The sequence below is a fragment of the Neopelma chrysocephalum genome, unplaced genomic scaffold, assembly GCF_003984885.1.
Source record: "Neopelma chrysocephalum unplaced genomic scaffold, ASM398488v2 Primary Assembly neopelma1_97102, whole genome shotgun sequence".
Lineage (NCBI taxonomy): Eukaryota > Metazoa > Chordata > Aves > Passeriformes > Pipridae > Neopelma > Neopelma chrysocephalum.
The window spans coordinates 34,336-47,931 of NW_020925744.1; the positions used below are offsets into that span (position 1 = coordinate 34,336).

The 13,596-nt window shown below is 39.7% G+C and overlaps 2 protein-coding genes across 2 annotated transcripts in view; one reads left to right on the forward strand and one right to left on the reverse strand.

Moving 5' to 3' along the window:
• The window catches only part of LOC113961317 (phosphoglucomutase-like protein 5), a 34,666-nt gene extending 31,750 nt beyond the window's left edge, over nt 1-2,916 (forward strand). The window contains exon 7 of the mRNA XM_027671591.1: nt 1,372-2,916. Coding sequence (XP_027527392.1) covers nt 1,372-1,461 — 90 coding nt within the window. The 3' untranslated portion in view covers nt 1,462-2,916. The remainder of the gene's footprint in view (nt 1-1,371) is intronic.
• Nucleotides 2,917-8,759: 5,843 nt separating this feature from the next.
• Nucleotides 8,760-11,835, reverse strand: TMEM252 (transmembrane protein 252). The gene is made up of 2 exons (XM_027671590.1): nt 11,482-11,835; nt 8,760-9,638 (listed from the first exon to the last, which is right to left on the reverse strand). Exons 1-2 carry the CDS (start codon nt 11,754-11,756, stop codon nt 9,281-9,283), a joined length of 633 nt encoding a protein of 210 aa, XP_027527391.1. The 5' UTR covers nt 11,757-11,835; the 3' UTR covers nt 8,760-9,280.
• Nucleotides 11,836-13,596: the final 1,761 nt, after the last annotated feature.

The window sequence follows — 13,596 nt, forward strand, 5'->3', positions numbered from 1 at the left end:
CCCTTTGTTTTAGATTACATAAGGAAAAGGTTTCTTAGAGGAGTGCCAGAGGAGTTCAAATGCTTTGGTGTCATCCAGACCTTATAGATTGGCATATTTTAATATTTACTTTTGCAGCATTTGCTAACAGATGTGAATTTGTGTTCTGCATATTAATCTTCTCTAAGTATGTTTGACTTTAATAGACTTGTGTTCTGCTTCAATAATTATTCACTAGATAGATATCTACAAATATGGAGCTTTTTTAACAATAACATGTCAGACCACTCACGCTTATGCATAACTAAGTTTAATCATAAACTCACTTGACACCAATGGCATTCATGGTGTTACTGCATGACTACTTGCACAGTTAGTCTGTTCAGTCTTTTGACTGAACCATCTGACTGCTTGTGTAAATAAAGCAAACACCTCATCCTGTCAAAAACTGTTAGGTGGCTGAAAGAGATTGAAAGTATTGATTATACTAAGGTTATAAAAATATATCTGTAAATTTAAGCTCTCCAGAATTACTGTTTTGTTTCATTTCTTTTTCAAACCTGATGGGTTTGAAGCCAGAATTAGGTTATTTGAAAGGGGCATCTAGGGGAAATCTCTAAGGGTCAGAGAATTAACTCATTAGTTTGGTAACCAAATATACAATTCTCTGAAAAGTAGGTTTTCACACAAAGCTCAGCTCTGTCTGTTTATCTTTGTGTATCATTTAATTAACTGAAAGAAGATTCAATTGCCATTTGAAAAATTGTATTTTACTTGGTTTTCACATGGTACTATCATAATAGTTACTTGCACTCACCCATCTGGGCATATATATGGCCATTTAATAAGGTCTGTAGCCTGAAACTTGAAAATTCATGCTGTTCTGTTGGAATTTATCCTACCAACATGTGGTATTACTCAAAACACACTTCTGTGAATTCTGTTAGGGTAGTTGTTACAGTACCTTCTGACCTTAAGCTTCACAGAGTAAGTGTGTTTGGGAGGAAAATATCATCTATGTGGCTTCTACTTATCAGAATAGAAACAATTCTACTTTTGTAGAATTTTTTCTAGATTTTTTGTACAGCAGATTTCACAAGAGCTCCACAATTCCTGTGACATAGAAACATTATCAGTATAGTGTATTTAGTGGTTTCTCTTTTCTGCATAGCTTAGGTATAGTCAGTATAACACCTCACAAAACATATGCTAAACATGATACTTCATTATGCCAAGTATAACTATATAGACACTATGGCTGTGTCAGTTTTTGATATTATTAAATTATTTACTATTATTATATAATTCTACAGTTAAAAGAAGAATTTATAAATGTAAGATGTCTTTTGATATTTCTGCTTAATGTAATTCAATGTATTTCTCCCTCTTTAGGCTGTGCTGAGTCCTCTTATAGCAATCGCACTGAAAATATCTCAGATTCATGAGAGGACAGGACGAAAGGGACCCACTGTCATTACCTGAAGCCACAGAAGATTGTTAAACCAGGGCCAAAAGAGAAGCAGCAAGGGACTAAACCTTGTTAAGACTTGTTAGCCATTTGTGCCTTGTATGATTGTAAAAGTTTTCTTGGGGAGAGAGGCAGGGTGGGAACTAAAATTCAATATAACATTGAGTATAATCACTTGCATTGGTCTCCAAATGCAATAGTATATTGACTTCTTTGTTTTACCTGCAATATCTTAATTTCAGATAACAATATAACCAAAGAGGCCTTAATTTTCAAATGTTGTCAGCAGGGTGACAGAAAATGACAACTGCTTGGTTTTGAATGCTGTGATAAAAGTTGGAGAAATTTCAGTTACAGAGAGAGAGGGGGGAGTTGCAAAGCAAAGAGATATTTGGTGAATATTGTTTGGGAATATTGTCACCTTCTTCTCAGTTTATAAAAAAGCATACAGAGCATGTATGAGCATGTCATAAGGGCTGTATACTAAAGTATGTGTTTTGTCACTGGACAACCATGCCTCCTCTCCTGCCTCTCCTGTTGCTCACAGATGCACACTGACAGCAGTGTTGTATACACATTTACACATGCTCCCAAAGAAGGGGTTATTCCATATTTTTTTTACCCCTGCTTTTAAAACATATCAATGTGACTTGTGCCTTTAGATTTTCCAGATTTTTTGACGTTTTGGTTGTTTTCCTCCAAAGGGAGGCATTTGTGCTATAGAGCTGATTTTATCCTTCCAGCACTATGTTGGCTATGGAATCTGACTGTCTTTTGCAGTATTCCTCATGTCAGGAGATGATACTGGATCTTACTGTGTTTGAAAGGTAATAATGGCAAGTTCAGCAATTCTTTATGAAGGAGTTACGGAAGTCTTTTAAGTCTTTGGAATACTCATGCTCCACTACTACAAAGTGAAGTAAGTGAACAGGGGATTAAAAAACCAATAAATTAAATAGAAATACTTGACTGATTCACCAGCTGAACACGGTTTCTGTTAGATTCTTAGTAACAGTGGATCATGGAATAAAAATTTGAGGAGTGCAAAAGGCGTCTCAGCATAGGTCTGAGAGGGCTGTTGGGGATATGGACATAGCATTTTTCTGCTTGTGAAATGATACTGTGGTTCTAGCTACAATACTGTGCCCTGAAGAAGAACACAAACACTTTGCATGTGATTTGTTTCAAAGCTTTGCTTTGTTGGTCGCTTGTATCATTCATCAGGGTGGCTTTGTGCAACTTGCCTCTTTGCAGTGTATTTTATTTCATTGTGGTTGTCAAATTTTAGTGCAATTTATATAATATTGCAGCAAAGAAAATTGTTTTTATTTCTTTCAACACTTCTGTCAAAAAAAGGCTATGGCACTTAGTACACAATAAAGAGTAATGCTGTATATCTGTCTTAATATGTAATTGTGGACAAGACACACTGCACTTTTAAGCATCCTAATAAAACTGCCTTTAATACAGTTACATTATTACTTAATTGAATCTAAATGAATGAGATACTAATGTTGTCACATACTGTCCTACCTTACCATTACATATTCCCATAAACCAAATGAGATTTTAAGACTTTAGTTCTTTTTATAAAGATTTTTCTTTTATATGACAATGGCATTCTCACACAGTTTGGACATCTGCTTTTGAGTGTAAGAGTATTCATCTTTACAGAAACCTTGCAAAAAATGTTTCTGGAAGAAACTTGGTTTATCTAATATTTTATATTTATTATAGATCAAACTCCTCTAGGTGCAAGAGAGTAAGCTCCTAACTAGTAGATCACACATAGTCACACACTCTGGATTATGACAGTTCAAATTACTGGGTTGCATGAAAGAACGTTCTGAAAGGGAGCTCACTAAAACTTGTAAAATCTCCTGCATGTTCTCTGAGAATGAAACAATTTTTGATCACACAGTGAGCTACCTATTTATACTATGGAATATCCCATTTGTCAAGCTTTTCTGGGATGGGAACAACGCACTTCGAAAAGTAAGATGTTCTGAAGCCAGGTGTCTTTTCAGGATGCAGTGGGAAGACTCACAAGGAACAGATGAGGACTGTGAAGAATCACACCTGTGCTTTTATCAGAAAGCTATCACTAGAGCTGCAGTAGATGGCAGTCTGCTTTCCTGAAGGCAGTCATGATAAAGAAAGGGTATATTTTAAAATCTTGGTATTGACTTTGTCTTGTGCTCCAGGTCCCTTTTTTTATAAAGATGGGTAATACTGATAAAATGTAACTGGTATTTTCCACCAGTTAATTACTTTTCTCTGCAAGAAAATGAATAAAACTTTGTAAGGCTGAAGTACAGTGTATATCTTTATATCTGATGCATGTGGGGAAGGACTGTAGCCATAGTCTCATAAAGTGTGCTGCATTTCCTGAGGTCTTTTAATTATTAACATGAAAGATGAATGCTTGGAAAAAAAGCAACATATACAAAGTTATACAAAAATGCAAGGCTCCTAAAAACATACATCTAGCAGAGGGAAAACTATTATTAATACTGTTCATCTTATCACAGTGTCTAGGCACTGTGACAGAGACCTACACCCTTCTGTGCTATTTTTGAATGAGCAGTTTCCTCAAGTCTGGAAATTGCAAGATTCCTTTATTGTTCAGCTGTGATTGGACTAATATTTACTTGGACATAATTCTGTTTCCCAAAACCTCAGATTCTCTCTGTGTTCAGAGACAATTTGTAAGGCAGTACTACTCACCTAAACCACAGAATCACAGAATCCTTGAGTTTGGAAGGGGCCACCTAGTTCATCAGGACTAAAATCACCTAGTCCATGTCCCAGCTCACAGCAGGATCATGTAAAGGAAGTTGTCCAGGACCATATCGAGTTGGGTTTTGATTATATCCGAGGGCTGAGACTTCACAACCACCTCTGGGCAAACTGTTCAAGTAATTGACCACTCCTGTAGTGAAATAAAAAACCAAACCCAAAACTTCTGTGAGTGGTCATATGGAATTTTATGCGATTCAATTTGTGCCCATTGCCTCTTGTCCTGTCATTGGGCACCACTGAGAAGAGCCTGGGTCCATACACTTTTTTCTTTACCATCAAGTATTTACAGAAATAAGACTCCTTATGAACAGTCTGTCTTACAGACTAAACACTCCTAACTCTCTGAGTCTCTTGTCATATGACAAATGGTCCAGTCCCTTCATCTTTCTGGCCTTTTGCTGGAGGTGCTCCAGTATGTCCATGTCTCTTTTGTACTCTGGAAGCTCAGACCCAGCCCTTCAGTTGTATCTTACTCTTACTCTGCTGAGCAGAGGGAAAGGATCACCTTCCTTCAGCTGCTGGTGATGCTTTTCCTGATGCAGCCCAGGATGCCATTGGCTGTCTTTGCTATGCAGGTGCATTGCTGGTGTGTTGTCAGCTAGTTGACCGCCGGGTTCTTCTCTGTGGAGCTGTTTTCAAGCCCATTGGCTGCAGCATATACCGGTGCTTGGATTTGTTCCTCCCCAAGGGCAGGACATCACATTTCCCTTTGTTGAACTTCATGAGGTTCCTGTTGGCCCATTTCTCCAGCCTACATAGGTCCCTCTTAATGGCAGCACATCCGCCTGGAATGTCAGCTGCTCCTTCCAATGTTGTATCATTTACAAAACCACTGAAGACATGCTCTGCCCCATCGTCCACATGATGCCAGTATTTGCTCCAGGACTGACCCCTGGGTTACACTGCTGGTGACTGGCCTCCAGATGGACTTTGTGGCAGTGATCACAACCTTCTGGACTGGCTGTTTAGCTGCTTTTCAATCCACATTACTGTCCACTTATCTGAAGATGGTTTTGGATATGGTGTCAAAAGCCTTACTAAAGGTGAAGCAAACAACATTCAGTACTCTCTCCTCATCCGCTGCTCTCTCCTCATCCACTAAGCCACTCATCTCATTGTAGAAGGTCATCAAGTTTGTTAAGCATCATTTGATCTTCATAAATCCATGCTGATTACTCCTAATCACCTTCTTGTCCTCCATGGCTTTGACAAGGGTTCCCAGGATTGGTTACTCCATCACCTCCCAGGAACTAAGGCAAGGCTGGCCAGGCTGTAACTTCCCAGATCCTCCTTCTCTTACAGACAGGAGTGATATTTCCTCTCTCAGGGATCTCTCCCAGTCACCCACAATCTTTCAGAGGTAATGGAGGGTGGCCTTGCAGTGGCATGACTCAGCTTCTTCAGCTCTGTGCATGCGTTCCAAGTCATCCCATGTGCTCCCTGACCTGTTCTTGCTCCACCCAAGGTAAGTCTTCCTTGTCTCAGATTTTTCCTCCGGTCTTGAGGGCCTATAATGCCTGAAACTGGTTTTACCGGTAAAGATGGAGACAAAGAAAGCTTTGAGCACTTCAGCCTTTTCTGTGCCCTCTTTCAACTCATGAACATGTAGAAACTTTTCCCATTACCCTTCAGATTCCTCACCTCATTCAGCTCCAAGTGGGCTTTGGCTTTCCTGATCTCAACCCTGCAAGATTGGATAGACAGTGTCAATCATGCAGTTCAGTTGTCCCTGCTTCCACTTATCATACATTTCCTTTTCACATCTGAGTTTCACATCAGGAGCATCCTGTCCATCCATGCAGGCCTCCTGGTGCCTTTGTTTGATTTCTACATGTCAGAATAAACCATTCATGAGCTTGAAGGAGGCAATCCTTGAAAATCAAACAGCTGTCCTGGATTTATCTCTTCTCCAGGGCCATAACCCATGGGACTCTTCCAAGCAGATGTCTGAATATGTTAAAGTCTGCTCTGCAAGCTTTGGTCTTGCCTTTTGTCCTTTTTGCTCCTCTTAGAATTCTGAATCCATTTTCTCATGATCAATGCAGCAAAAACCTTCACATGCCCACCCACTTCTTGGTATTGTGAGTGTGAGGACAGCAGCATCTTATTGGCTCCAGTCACCAGTGTCAGGAAGTTATTTGCCAATGCACTGAAAGAATCTGTTCTGTTCCGAAGCCTTAGTTTGACTGGTTCTGTCCTTCTGCCCAAAGAAAATTCCTTTTAACTTAAGATTTCCAGCTGCTATTCTTGGCAAATATGACTCCATGCTATTAAATTTGATCAAAAGCAAACTGTTTAAAAGCTTTTGTTGCTATAAGATTGTTGACATTTTTGAGCTCATTGCCCATGCCATTTTTCGTTAAGTTCATAATCAAATAGTTCATTAACTGAAAAGACAAAGTGATTGTATCAAAATACCAGATTGTATCAAAATATTAGATATTAACTTCTTTTTATCTCAGTGACTTTCATGTATCAAATACTTTATTGCATACTGCAGGTGGAAGATGCAGTTTTCTTCAGCTTCACATTTCTGGACCCATTGAGACCTCACAACATCTGCAGAGGGCTGGAGCTAAAATAGGCCACTGCAGGGCTTTCCTGGAACTGGGAGAAAGGAAGGGAGGGTTAGCTCTTCCTGTTTGTTCATAAACTATGTGGAAAGCATCTGAACGAATTTCCTATAGCAAACTGGTCCAAGAACAAACTTCAGGGGTACTCCTGCAGTACTTGCTCTCAGTATGACTCAGAACTGTAGTCTCAGCCATTTCCCACTCATTTGGTCTTGCATGAGTAGTTACCTAGTAGAAAAGTTTGATTTCCACTGGAGGAAAAAAAAAATAAGTTGAACATGCAGGACAGGCATTTTGCCATGGGATATCTCGTGGCTGATCAGTCTCACTGCAACAATACTTGTGCAGTGCCCACTGCCTTCAGGATCTGGGACTCTGGAGTAGAGAAGCAAGAGATTTTGGGGGATGGATATGGTAGTAAGATATAGAGGTAAGACTATAATAAGATCACTTGGCATAGTAGATCCTCACTTCAACTGGAAATAATGTGTACCTCTGGCTTTTATTGTTCTCTGTGCTGTGCTGCTCCTCAGTCACTTCAAAAAATCTTTATATGCTGATAACATCTTCTATCAGCTTCTTTTCAGGGGTTCTTTTTTAGACTCTGGATGTTTTAATACACTTCTCATCATCAACTTACCTTGAACTGATTTTTCTTTCTCTGTAGTTTGTTTGCCCCATTTTATTCTACTTTGCATTTTACTTAAAGCAACGGAAGGTTTGTATGTTTTTCCCATAAAGGATGAAATTCTTTGAAGGACAAAACTGATACAATTGTCAGTTCCCTGGCCTTAGCTATTGTTATCACTATGGGTTGCATTTCTAATACATGTGCAGCCATAGTGCTTAACTTGTAATTTTACAGTATGTGGGCATCTGGAAGGTGTGATAGCTTTTCTGTTTTGCTGGTGTGTAACAAAACCAAGAACAGGTTGCCCAGAGAGATGGTAGGAGCCCATTCCTGAACAAATTCAAGGTCAGTGTAGGAATAGATACATTTCCAGAAGAATTTGTAGCAAAAAGTTAGAACTCATTTTGCTAGGAAGGCTTTCTGCCTAAATGGTAACCCTTTCTCAAAGGGAATTCTAATGCTTCCCCACCCCCAACCTCCCCCGCATGGCAAGAGAAGTTCTCAACCTTGCTTTCTGGTGTGCAGAGAGAACATGTTTGCAGACATGTACAAGGCCTCCTTGGGCCAAAAAGAAAGTAGAGGAGGAGAGAGAAAAGATAAAAAAAGCCTTGGAGGAGGAGGGGCATTGCCTTTGCCCCTGGGGCCTAATGTGTGCAACATCAAAAAAAATAGTGGTCCTTGCATCTAAAATAAACCTGTTTGTTTGTTTGTTTGTTTGTTTGTTTTTTCCTTCCACTGCCTTGGCATTCATGGGAAGAATACCTGCATGTGTTTACCTTAGAGTCGGGTTGGCTGGGGCTCTGAGCAATGTGATCCAGCTCATTGCCAGGGCTTGGCCTATATGACCTCTAGATCTCTGACCTTCCAACCAAAAGAGGAAAACTCATCTATAGTCAATGTTGCAGGTTCAAATCTCAAGGAGCCCTCTTAAAATTTTTCTTGTCATCTGGAATTACAGGTGATGGTGCCTTGATGCAAATTTGCCTTCATGATTTTGTGGGAGGAACGGCATATATCCAAGACTGTCCTTTTTTCTGGTATTTGTTGTGTGATTATGAGGTCACTTGTGTCAGAAACTGGATACAGGGTCCCTTTCTCAGTTCCCACAGTCTTGGGTAAGCTGCAGTGAAGCAACTGCCCTTAGAGGTAGCTCAGAGGAGTCAGACATGATTTTTCCTCCTGCAATTGGTAGTTTCCTCTGAGGAGCTGTGAGCATAACCAGGATTCTCTGTCTGGCAGCTAGGAGGCATATTTTCTTGTGCCTTTATCTGGAATCGTGGACCTCTTGTATCATATAAGCAGACACAAGGCATTTATTTGTTTTAATTACAAAATTTATATGTGAAATCAACAGTAAAACAGCAGATATTTTTACCCCAAAATAAAACACATAATTTGAAAGGCATACAATACAAATATAATCAGTTACAACAAATAATCTACAAATTTCAAACAAAAGTTCAGTAAATAGGTTTCCCAAGTCAGCTAATGTTTCAAAACCACGAACGAAGGCTTTCATTTGAAACTCCTTACAAGGCACAAGACATTTAAGACTGATAAGAGCATGATGCTTCATTTATCTTGTAGTGTAAGAAACTCCTATTACCATTGATGGTGACTCCTATAAGATACAGCCTGAACATTTCTATCTCTGTGGAGATTTATTCTGCTTTGAAATACTGAGCATCTTTATATATCTCCTCCAACTCCACTCACACTGACAAATGGTCAATGTTTTTCCTGTGCAATTTCACCTTAAGTAGTGTACTACTTGGGATCACTGACACAAGTCTTCTTCCAGTTTTCCCTGCTTCACAGATGCAGAATTTACTGGCTGCCCATCTCAGATGTTTTGACAGGTGTTGCTCTTTCTGAGGTCCCCTGGAAGTCTATATCCTGTTGGTAACCGATTTCTTGCATGGATATATGAGAATTTGACTCTAGTCTGGTGTTTGAGCCTTTGTCAGCTGTTTGCTGCTGCCACAGCTCCCGCACACATAACTTGTATGGTGGTGGCTGTTCCTGCTCATTTGTTTCACTGATGAACTCTGCACTGCTTTCACTATATGGAGGTGGAGAGACATTGATGGCTTCTTGCTGTTTTACTGTGAAGGCAATTGACAGCGGGGAATTCTGTTTTTCGGGATCTGTGCAGTCTTCATAGGAGGGAGGGTAGAAGTCAGGCCTAAAATAAGCAAACCAAAAAGAAACACTTTGTGGTGAAATGTGATTTATCTCACAGAGGTTGGTTAAATGCTTTGTCTGTTACACTTCTGAAGTTTAGATGAGGCTTAAACTGTAAATGGAAACCTAAATAGGTTTAGAACAATGAAATATATTTAATTAAAAAGGTAGGCATAGCTGGGATCTTTTCTGTGGCTTTGTACAAAATGTTTTATTAAAACACAACATTCTAAAAGGACAAGCTTTCTCTGTGAAAATTCCCACCCCTGACATACAAACACCCGTGCTCATATTTCAACAAGCGCCTGAGAAAAGTTTAATTTGAAAGAAGATTGAGATTGCTGCTCAAAGTTATTTACTATTACAATAACCATTGTTTTCCACAGTTTTAAAATGCATTTTGTATGTCTCTACTTATCTAACCAAAATTTGCTGAATGTTGCTTTTATAGTGCCTTTAGAGAACCCACTGTCAGTGTTTCTGGTGCAGTTTCCACAACAGTCTAGGAAAAGTAATTTGTATCCAGTCAAAGGCTTTTGCAAGACCTAATACCACTTAGCTTAAGAACTCTCTCTCTCAAAGCATCCGACTTTGTTAAGAAATAAAATTGTAGGATCACAGAATGTTTTGGATTGGAAGGGAACTTAAAGATCATCTAGTTACACACCCCCTGCCATGGGCAGGGACACCTTCCACTAGACCAGGTTGCTCAGAGCCCCATCCAACCTGGCCTTCAACACTTTCAGGGGTGGGGTATCCACAACTCTGGGCAACCTGTTTCAGTGACTCGCCACTCTCACAGTATACCATTTTTTCCTAGTATCTAATCTAAACATAACCCTTCTCAGTTTAAACCATTCCCCCTTGCCCTGTCACTACATGCTCTTGTGAAAAGTCCCTCTCCATCTTTCCTGTAAGTTCCCTTCAGGTATTGAAAGATGCTATAAAGCCTCAGCGGAGCCTTCTCCAGGTTGAACAACCCCAGCTCTCTCAGCCTGTCTTCATAGAAGAAGTGTTCCAGCCCCCTGATCATCTTTGTGGCCCTCCTCTGGACCCATTCTAGTGAGTCAATGTCCTTCCTGTGCCGAGGATCCCAGACCCGGATGCAGTGCTTCAGGTCAGGACTCAAAACGGCAGGGTAGAGAGGCAGAATGCCTTCCCTTGACCTGCTGCCCATTCTGCTTTTGGTGCAGCCCAGGATTCCATTGGCTTTCTGGGCTACTAGGGCACATTGCCAAGTCATGCTGAGCTACTCATCAACCAACACCCCAAGTCCTTCTCCCCAGGGCTGCTCTCAATTCATTCTCAGCCCAGCCTGTGTTTATGCTTGGATTTGTCCCAATCCAGGTGCAGCATCTTGCACTTGGCCTTGTTGAACTTCGTGAGGTTTTCAAATAGGGGGGACAGTTAGACCAGAAAACTTTAGCAGGAGCCATATAATGAGCTGAAGCTCCCTGCATACCTCAATGTTGATAACTTATATAAGCATCTACCCTACAGCAGCACATCTGAAATTGTCTGTTGAGATGGAACTCAGGATGCTCCTGCATGAAGTTGGTATAACTGCACCTGCTGCCTCCGTGTGTGGCTTTGGAAACTTTGGAAACTGTGAAACCTTCTCCGTTTCCTCTAGTATACCTTACTGTATCTATCACTTGCATGAATTACTGTTTGCACATTGCTCCTTGCTCTAGCAAATAAAATTTCAGACTACAGTTCTCTATAGTAAATATAAAATTTTGTAAAATTTTGTAAAAACCTTTTATTGCTCCTTTTTTCTGACAGTATTTTGCAAAATAGCATCCCTCCCTCCCAATTCATCTGCAGCAAACTGCAGCACATACCTGTCTATTGTGCAGACACGTAGTTCTCGGTGGCTGGGATTTCGAATGGCGATGCCAAGGGCCCTGTATTTCAAGACTTCATGGAAAGTGCTCCAGAAAATGCCAGTAACAAGAAGAAAGAGCCCCAAAGCTACCAGGCAATAAAACACTAGCTCATTATTTCCACATGTGCACATGGAGTAATTTGTGGAAATGCAAAGGACTCCCAGACAAATAGTGGAGAAACTGAGTAAGAGCACAAAAAGACGAATGAAGGTAAAAACACCTTTTGGCATCTTTCACAGCAGACGCAGCACTTTGTTCCTGTCTGCTGTTTGTTTGCTGGCTCTCTTGGCTGTACTTGTCATCTTCATGCATGGGTACTTTATATACTCCAGGACCAACTGGCCTTTAGACAATTAAGAGAAGCAGGCTGTTTTAAGATACTCATTAACTCTTTGAGAGACTTATAAACTCTTTTGAGATTAATTTGTAACCTTCTACATACTTCAAGGAAGGAAGCAGAAACTTCTTGAACCATTCCTTTGCTTCTGTAAACTCTGGAGTGCATACTGGACTGCTTCCTTCATTGCATGTTATGATTTGCAGTGGTTTATACACTTTGCTGTTTATGAATGAGACCTGCATTTGTTAAATTTTACTTATTTGACTTTAGAAGAAAAGCAACCTACAAAAATGCTGTTCATAATTCCTCATTAAAGGTCTGAAGAGCAAATATGCTTCTTTCTTAATCATCCATTTTCTTCTTTCATTGGATTTTGGTCTCCTTCTGCCTTTAGCACATTATTCAACTGCCTTGATATTTTTAATAGTCCTTTGGAAAAGGATATAATTTCTAGCTTGCAATGTGTTATAATAACTGAATTTACTACATAAAATGAAAGAAATCAAGATTACATCATGTCAAAGAAAAAAAGGCATATAAGAAATCTCCTTCTTTGTCTGCAGGTTCAATTGTATTCTGATTCCTTTATCATTTATCTGTTCTCTCTTCCAGCAAGTTTTATTGACTGATTTTCAAAACGGTCAGTACTCAAAGCTATGCAGGAACAGCTATAATCAGTTTTCCAAATAAATTTAGACATCTGATATTCAGAGATGCTTACTATTAACAGATTTGAAGCCTAAATATTGCTACCTTTAATACAAAAAACAGTCTTTAGAATTAGCCAAATGATTTCCTATTGGAGCATATACCCACTAGTTTTTGACAGGGTGTAGCAAACTTCAAAATCAGAACTTGACTTGTCTAAAGATGCTACCTTATTTCAAAGAATACTAATTATATTTTCAGCAATGAAGTTATTAACTAGACCTTGCCTAGGTTTGTTGCAAAATCTCCATTGCACACAGTGAACAAATCAGAACAGGGAACAATGTGAAAAATAGTTTTAGTCTCAAATCTTCACTGAAATAATGAGTTCATTGCAGATATTGTTGAGTGATATTCAATGAGGCGATTTACATATGGATAGCAACATATGGATAGCAACAAATGATTATGAAGATTTTCTGCCATGGCCTATAAAAGGGTTTCTTCCTACCTACTGTGGACTCTTCATTTTACTGCTGCAGTCTGGGGAAGCTGTAGGACTTCTGTAGGCAGTGCGATAAAACTTTCTAATACACTGCTTGGGTCTAGTATGCAAATCCTTAAAGCAGAAGTCATGTTTGATGGGATGAGGAAATGTCTTCTTAATGTAGACCTCTCCTGCAGCTCTGGAGGGGAAAACTCTACACAGGCACTTTCAATAGGGTGCCTGAGCTTCATGTCATCAACTTTGAGGAGACAATTTTGATTTTTGACTGGCCAGGATTCTTCAAAGTACTGTGTCTCCTGTCACGTGGTGTCCTGGGCTGTACCTGTGTGACTACAAAACAGTACACAATCCTATGTTATATCTCACTGAAACTTCATGGTATCTCATGTGATGTTGCATATCTGCTCAACCTGCACTTTATTTTTCTGCCCCGTGTTTATCCAAATGTGGCAGATGTTCATTTACAACAAATCAGAATATTTATGAGGAAGCAGCAGTTGGTACCAAGCTGCCACACATTCTGATCAGGCACAATTTTTTTGAGCTCCCACCATCATTACTGCATCTTTAGTTC